The sequence below is a fragment of the Saccopteryx bilineata genome, chromosome 1 (assembly GCF_036850765.1).
Source record: "Saccopteryx bilineata isolate mSacBil1 chromosome 1, mSacBil1_pri_phased_curated, whole genome shotgun sequence".
Taxonomy (NCBI): Eukaryota; Metazoa; Chordata; class Mammalia; order Chiroptera; family Emballonuridae; genus Saccopteryx; species Saccopteryx bilineata.
This window is the reverse complement of record NC_089490.1, coordinates 273,061,527-273,069,595: the sequence shown is the minus strand read 5'-3', so window position 1 is coordinate 273,069,595 and position 8,069 is coordinate 273,061,527. Positions and strand designations below refer to the sequence as shown.

General features: G+C 57.4%; 1 protein-coding gene across 1 annotated transcript; it reads right to left on the bottom strand.

The window, feature by feature from the left end:
• Nucleotides 1-2,610: 2,610 nt before the first annotated feature.
• Nucleotides 2,611-7,725, bottom strand: IRX1 (iroquois homeobox 1). Its single transcript, XM_066253599.1, has 4 exons — nt 7,209-7,725; nt 3,399-4,431; nt 2,987-3,059; nt 2,611-2,691 (listed from the first exon to the last, which is right to left on the bottom strand). The coding sequence occupies exons 1-4, from the start codon at nt 7,482-7,484 to the stop codon at nt 2,634-2,636; spliced, it is 1,440 nt and encodes a 479-aa protein (XP_066109696.1). The 5' UTR covers nt 7,485-7,725; the 3' UTR covers nt 2,611-2,633.
• Between the last annotated feature and the right edge of the window lie 344 nt (nt 7,726-8,069).

Below are 8,069 nucleotides of genomic sequence, written 5' to 3'. Positions count from 1 at the left end.
TTGGAAAAGATGTAAACAAATAGCACACAAAGAACAAAAAAAAAAGTGCTCTTCAATGCTCGATTAAAAATTCATTTCTAGCTTTTCCTTAGAGAAAAATAATTCTGCAGCTGGCGATTTGACTTTTTTGTATAGGAAGCTTCTCTAGTCTCCAGGAGGAAACCTACCCATATTTCTAGGGCCATTGGGTTCTGAGGCCTGGAGCCCTGCGGGTGAGCATCTGCTGGCCAAGCCACCTAAGAGAGGGCACCGGGGATCTCAAATGTATCGGATTAAAAAAAAGACCAATGGATTTATAAAGTGGGCAAGCAGCAGATGCCTGAATAGAACACCCTATTTGAATTTGGGAGAAAGAATGGAAGCAAGCCAGGGCAAAGGAGTCTCCCAGCACACTGGATACCAAAGCAGCATGTCCTTGGGCCTAGGACTCACAATTCCTCCTCAGAGGCACTGGACACCACTGGGTGAGAGTCACCAAGAGCTCTGGAATAGAGAACATAGGGCTGTGACCTCCGAAGCCCTAGCATAGAAGACAGACGAGGAACTCCTCTCTAAACTCGCAAGTCCAACCCAAGACAATGAAAATGACCAGCATTTTGGTCGCTTTGGCCTAGCACTAACTCCTTCCCCTCAAACTCCAGCAGCCTCATCCTGCAGGCCAGGCACCGCACCCCCAACATTCAAACAAGTGGGTGGTGCCCAAGAACACAGAAAAATCTCAGCACCGCAAATCAAGGCTTGCGCCCAGGGCATCCTCAAGGTCCAGCACCTCCAGATCCCACGCCACGCCCCGAGAGCGAGATCCGCGCTGCCGTCAGGGCCCCATTCTGCTTTCGGCCCATAGAGGGCGCCTCGAGCACGTCCATTCAGACGTGGAAGCGGCTCCACCGCGGCCTCAGCCGGCCTTCAGCTCAGCTCCGGGGCTCTGTTCCTCCTGCGGCTCCACACCCCTGCCCGTCGCGCACCTCCACCAGCCAAACGTCCAGGCTGGTCCTTTTCGGGTCCCATGCGCCGCCTCCCTGGAGCGGGAAGGGGACCTTTCATCTAAACGGACGGAGCAGGACGAGGGAGCGGCTGAAGGACGCGAGTGCCAGAGTGGGGTGGCAACCTAACACCCTCAGAATGAGTCGCCCCCTTTCCCTGGCCGGCAGCAAAGGAGCCAGAGGCAAACAGCAGCAACCCTAGCCGCCACTAGTAGCCCGGGACTGCGGGTGCTGAAGGGGCTCCAGGGCGCGGATCAGGCCCCAGGGTGGGGTGTGGGGGAGGTCCTGTACGACGCCGGGGACTCGGCCTCTTCCCACTGCACAGGTTCCCCCTTCGCTCACTGGCAGTTTTAGTAGTGTTGGCTTTCTTGGTTTTCCCAAAATCAACACCAAGTCGTCTGTGCCTTCCCTGGTTTGAAGTGCAGGCTGCTGTGGCGCTCACGCTCGGAGCGCGCCGCGGCCCCTGAGCCTCCTGGACCCTTGCTCTTCCGCGTGCACGCAAAGCCAGAGCCGGCCGGCATTGTTTCCTCACCTCACTCTCAGCAGCCGGCGAGCCCGGCTTAGGGCCTCTGGGGGTTCATTTGCTCCACGGCCAGTCGAGGGCGCAGCAGTTTAAAAGGGGCGTTCCTGGGAGACCAAAGCCGCCGCCTCTTTTTTGTGCCCACCACCACTACAGAGCCCCCTAGCTCACAAGCCGAGAGAACACTCCGCCTCGCACCCCATACTGCCTCTGTGCCCTCCCATCAGGAGGTTTTTTTAAAAAAAAAATCTTCCAATTTCTCGACGTTTGATTTAACCAAATAAGTAAAAATACATTCAAAGCAAAATTTCATACTCCATTATGTCCTCATTCTACCCACGAATGCCCTGACGCCAGGATGCACTGTTGAGACAACTAGGTATAAATTGATTTCAAATTTGAAGTTTTCCTTTGGGGGCACGATTAGAAATTCCTTTTTTTCCCTACTGTGGTCCACTTCATAAAAATCGTTTTATAAACAGCCTAAAAATCGAACTCATTTTATGTCCTGAGAAAGGCGTGTCCCAAATATTTGTGTGAGAGTTGTTAAGAATCAAACTGCCAACAAGAAACAACCCTACTAACATCACAAATTCAACAATCAGAAAAGACTGAGAAATACCCACCTACTGGGTGGAAACTTTCTGAAGGGCCTCTCCTCCCCAAGCTGCAGGCACTTGGGCCCGGCCAGAATTCCAGGACTCCAGAGACCCACAGCCATAAACAGCAAGCAGCAGGAGCAGCGGCCTCATTTCATTTAGTTTATTAGACAAAAATATATGATTTAGACAAGTTCGCTGACGCGCTATTTACAATCTGAAATCACACTATATACAGAAAGGAGAAAAAAAAAGACACAAGCACGTGGGGGCATTTACCAAACCGAGAGTCAACCAGAGCGTGGTGACAGCCACCAGAGCCCAGCCGCGGGCGAGGCCGGCTGCCTGGACGCAAGCTCTGCCGGGATGAGCCCCTTGCTGCAGAAAGCGATGGATGGGAGTCGTTGACGTCGTTGCCATGTTTTTGTCCTTTACACCAGTCTGAAATATTTGTCTTAATTCCTCCCTCGTTCCCTCCCTCCCGAACTCCTCCCCCCTCCCCCCCCCTCAAAAGTAAAAGAAGACCCTGAATCAGGCGGACGGGAGGGCTGCTAGAATCCGCGGCGTTCCCTCCTGCGGGGCCAGAGAGCTGCGGGGAAAACACAGCAAGACAAGAAGGCAAAGGCACTGTCAGAAAATGAACACTGGGACCCAGCGTCGCCGTTTCCGCCTGCCGAGCGCCCGGGGGAGGGTGGAAGGGGATAAGGGCGGGATCGCCTGCCCCGCGTGGCTCCCGGCTCGGGAGAAACCCGGGTGGATCCAGCTGGCCCGCCGCCCTGTGCTGGTTGATGGACAGCGTCCCTTCCACACTGACTGCGCGACCCTACCGCCAACCGGCCCTGCCCCTCCCCCCCTGCCCAGAAGTAAAAGCAAACGGCACTCACTTGTCGCGCACCGGCTGGAAGGGCGACTTTAACTGCTGTGGCGGCGAGTCCGGCCTTGGGACAATGTCTCTTTCTGCGAGGGAGAGGAAGAGGCAGAGTTAGGACTAGAAGACATATTGGGGGCAGGGCGGGGACAGAGGTGTGCAGGTCCCCTTCTCACCCTACTGGCTCCTGCTGCTGGGGCAGGGTCTCCAAGAAAAACAACCCCTCCTCCGTCCCGCTGGCTTTGGTGCACAACTGACTGGGGAGAGACCGCGGGCCTTGGCCTGGCTCCCCGAATTCAGGCGAAGTTTATTGCTCAACCAGGCTCGTCGGACACTCTCTTCCTCCTGAGCCGGTGCCCTCCGCCCCCACACCTTGCCCAGGCCCGGACTCCCGGCCCCGGACGGGAAGTATGCTCCTAACGCCATACCTGGGAGCGCTGGGCTGCTGCGGGCTGAGGCCTTGTCACCGTGGAGCATTCCTGGGGCAACGGCGACAGGCGGCTGCGGCGGTGGCGGCGCGGGCAGGTGCGGGCCGTGCGGAGCAGCGTGGGGAGTGCTGACGCCCAGAAAAGAGCGCATGTTGAGCAGCGAGCCCTGCGCCAGGAAGGCGCCGTTGGTCCAGTTGGAGAACTTGCCGATGTGGCAGGTGTACAGTCCGTGGCTGGGCAGAAAGGCAGGGTGTTGCAGCGGCGCGCCCGCAGGGGGCCCATGAGCTCCGGGATGGCCAGAGGGTGGCGGCGAGGCCTTGGGCGCGCCGTCGGGGCTGGTGGCTGTCTCAGCCAGCGACCAGATCTTGGGCTTGCTGTGCGGCGCGCCCTGCAGGCCTCCCGCCGCCGCGCCGGGATTTAGCAGGCGCGTGCTACCGGGCTCCGAGACTTCCTTGGCCAGGCCTAAAGGCGAGTCTTGGGTCTTCAGCGCATCGGCGGCCGCGAGTGGCGATCCCTGGTCCTGGGCGAGGGCGGTTGGTACTGTGGGCGCTCGTGGCGCCTCGGCCTTGTCCTCATCGTCCTCGTTGCTCTGGTCGCCGTCGTGCTCGTCGATCTTGTCGATGTCGATGCTTTCCAGATCGATCTCCTCATCATCCTCGGCTTTCTCGGGGTCGCCCTCCGTGTCACTTCCGAAGAGAGCGCCGTCCTCCTGGTCTTTGCTGCGTGCGCCCCACGTCACCTTGTTCTCCTTCTTGAGGCGCCGGCGAGCGTTGGCAAACCAGGTGGAGACCTGTGTGAGGGTCATCTTGGTGATGATGGCCAGCATGATCTTCTCGCCCTTGGTGGGATAGGGGTTCTTGCGGTGCTCGTTGAGCCAGGCCTTGAGAGTGCTCGTGCTCTCGCGCGTGGCGTTCTTGGGCCTCCCGGGATCCCCGTACTGGAATTGGCCATAGGGGTAGTAGGCCGGAGCCGTGTGGGCAGCGAAGGTGGCAGGGTGCACCCCGGGATTATCCTTAAGTTCATACTGTGAGCCCTGTGTCCATGCGGCCCAGCGTGAGAGGAGAAAGAAAATAGGGGTGGAGAAAGAGAGAAAGAGAGAGATAAGTCTCCAGAACTGAGGGAAAAGTCAGGGGCAGCTGCTCCTGTCCTGTCCATTGAAGGGCAAAAGGCCCCAATTCACCACCACCGGAGGTGGAAGGGGGGGCAGGGAGTCAGATCAGGAGCTGCCTCCAGGAATTGCGTTTATAAATGATTGTGGACAGCTTTTCTGTCACTCAAGAAAAGTTCTAGAATACTGGCCTCTCTCAGTGGGAGCCCTGGCTCCTAGAATTTCCCCAGGTCTCTCTGGGTCCCCCACTCCAACTCGACAACAACTCCAGAAGCCGAATTTCCAAGTTTACCTCACATTAGCTGGAGGGGAAAACCTCTTAACTAGGCCGATAAAACAGCAACTCCAGAAGAGAAAAACTGCGAGCCTATGCCCCCACCCTCCGACCCTGAGGGGGTCAAACAAAATAAATTGTCCGGATTTTCTCGAGGCCCAAACCAGCAAGCAATTTAAAATGGAAGCACAGCTCATTTTAGCTTCCAGATAAATCTGCATATAATGGCTTGCCCACATTTGATTGAAGGTCTATAGTAGGGACAGGTAGTTTAAAATTTTAATCCTGGCCATCATGGACAACAATAACAAAAACACTTTTTTAAACACAAAAGGAGGGCTTATCCTGTAAAATATTAACGGGAGGGCCACAGTGCCAGCCGCAACGCGCTGAACCGGTTTCTAGGGCCTCTTCTTCTACTTTGTCTCTGAAGTTTGACTTTGATCTGCATAGCAAGCAGCAAACTGTGTGCAGGCATTTAGAGGCCCTGATTTATTTGCAATCAATATTCTTTTTATCATCGGTAGTAAAACACAGCGAGTCAAATTATCCCATCAGGTTTTTTGGTAAATAACATTTTATCTTTCTAACAACCTCATTAGGCCTCATTATTACCATAAATTGCCCAGACAGATATTCACTCACAATTTTATCTTTTGACTTCCAAACCCCTCGTCCTAACAGCTTGGAACCCTAGGCCCTGTATCTAAGTTTGGATTTAGGCTTTCTTTCCAAAACCCTTCTGGAGACCACCAAGGAAACACTCACACACCTTAGAGGGAGGGAGAATCTCTGCAGGGTCCCCTCATTGAAAAACCGAGCCTCTGCCTTCCCCAGCGGACTACAATGGGAGCAGGTTCTCAATATAGCTCCCTCCTTCCCCCACAAACACAAGGGGGTCCCAAATGACACTCATCTGCATTCAAAATTTCTGTAAAAATTTCTAACCCTCTGAATACAACCACCCATCCAGTTGCTATCAGCAGAAGAAGGTTCTGAACTCTGAGAAAGTTGTAAGGAGCAGAAGATTTCTTCGAGTAATTAGTTCAGTGGTCCACGCCACATAGAAAAGGTTTCCTTAGCCAGATTTCGTTTTTGCCTAATCTTTACAAAATATACTTTGCTCTTTCTTAATGATTTTGTTTGTGATGGCAAAGAAGACGTTGAGGTTTCGTCTCTGCTGGGAATTCTTTTTGAAAGGATACCTTGTAAATCTCTCATCGCTTGCTCGGCCTCTGGGCCGCCGGAACAAAATGGGAGCTGATCTTTTTCGATAGCAAGAGATCTAAAAGGCGGCTGGGGCCGCTTTCAGAGAAACAGGCTTTCTTTCCAAAAGTACAAGAAAAAGTTACAGGAAAATCTACTGGCCGCACGGAAGGTTAGCGGGTGTTTATTTCTTCTCTTCTTTAGGGCGTGGGGAGATCTGGGGGTACCTGAAAACTGCGATATCCAACCGGCAGCAGCGCAAGAGGGGGGTGCGTTTTTGCCCCCGCGCTCAGGGCGCAGAGCACCAGCAGCCCAAGTTTCAGCCCGACCTTGCATCAGACCAAGGAAAATAGATCCTGCGGATCGACAGCCTGGCCCGTGCCCCTTACAGCCCCCGCCTCCACATCTGACACCCTCTGGGACCAAAGACTAAGAGGACACCATTTTTTTTTTAAACCCAGGGACACTGTTTTCTTTAATCCTCCATTATGTAAGCAGAGAAGAAAAGTGCTTTTCTTTCGGTGCAAATGAAATGAAAACTTTGGCAACTTAGAAAGTCAAAGCAAACACCATTTTAGACGCCAAAGAATATTTCAACTTAATTTTTCCCCTAAATCTCAATTTTGCACACACACCATTAAAAGCCTCCTTTAGGCCCGTCAGATCGCCATTGCTACGTTGATTTTGACAGCATCTACCCCGCTTGAAACTCGAACACGACCATCTGAGTTCCGCCAGAAAGGGAGAAACCACGTCTCCCCAGTCCGACCCAGCGCCGCGCAGATCGCGCGAGCGGGCCCGCGGGTCGGAGGAGACTCTTGGAAAAGCGGGCCGAGCTGCTGGAGCCCCGCCGCCTGCCCCGCCGCCTCCGCCGAGCCAGGGCACCGAACTAGCTGGGCCCTTACCTCCAGCGTGGGCCGCGCGCCCCGGGCCTGCTCCTGCGGCCTCTTGACTCTTGCCGAGACCCCCTTTGCGGCGGGGTCTCCCGCCTGCCTGGCCGATGGCTGGGCCATTGCCCGCCGACCCCGTTTACGTTGCCCAGGCCCCCGCCTCCTCGGACCCGCGAGTAGGGCCGCTTGCGCTCCTCGCCCCAGCCGGTTCCGCCCGCCCGCCGCTCTCCCTCCCGCGCGCCGCGCCGCCCGAGCCCCCTGCCCGGGGCGCCAGGGCCAAAGGAGAGAGGCCACTGGGGCGAGAAAGGCGCGCAGCTGCCGGGCGCACTCACCATCTGCGAGAAGAGGCTGAGGTCTGCGGCGTAGGGCAGAAAGGCGCTGTAGTTGGGCGCGCCCGCATAAGGTCCGGCCGCCGCGTACATGCCCAGCACCGAGGTGACCGCTGCCGCGCCGGCGCCTGCGCCCAGCTCCGCTGCCCCTGGCCGGCCCGACGAGGCGGCGGCAGCTGCCGCCGCGGCCGCGGCCAGCACCCCGGGGCGCTCTCCGCCATAGGCGCCAGGCCCCGCGGCGCTCAGGTACTGCGGGTAGCCCAGCTGCGGGAAAGACATGTCCGCGGACTCGGCGGCAGCGGCGGCGAGGAAGTATTAAAAGGGGCGGGGAAGGCGGGCGAAGGGCAGGGGTGAGGCGCGGCCGTGGGAAGCGGGCTGCGGGGCCGGGAGCGCTCGGACCGGCCCGGAGGCAGGGGCCGGTGGCTGATCCTCGACCCAGGACTCGTTGGCGCCCGGCTCCCGGGTGCGCCCGTATCCGCGATCCCGCGCCGACTGCGGCGGCCGCCCTCCGCTCGGCGGCGGGGTTTTCAGACACAATTTGAAGTTGATGCTTTGATTGGCATCCCCTTGAGCGCTGGCCCCGCCCCCGGCTCCCCTCCCGTCCCCTCCCAGCCTCCCGCCCGCCCTCGCCGGCCTCTCTCGCCCCTCCCGGCGAGCACGTGGTGCCCCGCGCGGGCCGGGCCACCTCCGCCCGCGGTGGGCGCTCGAGCGGCGGGGCAGCGGCTGCGGGCCGGCGGCCGCGAGCTCTTTCCCGACCGGCCCCCGCGGCTGTCTGACAACCTGTCGACACCAGTTTACAGCTGTCGGACACCGGGGTTTGCTGTTTCTCAGCCGAGGTGTGTCTGCTGTTTCATAAAAACATCT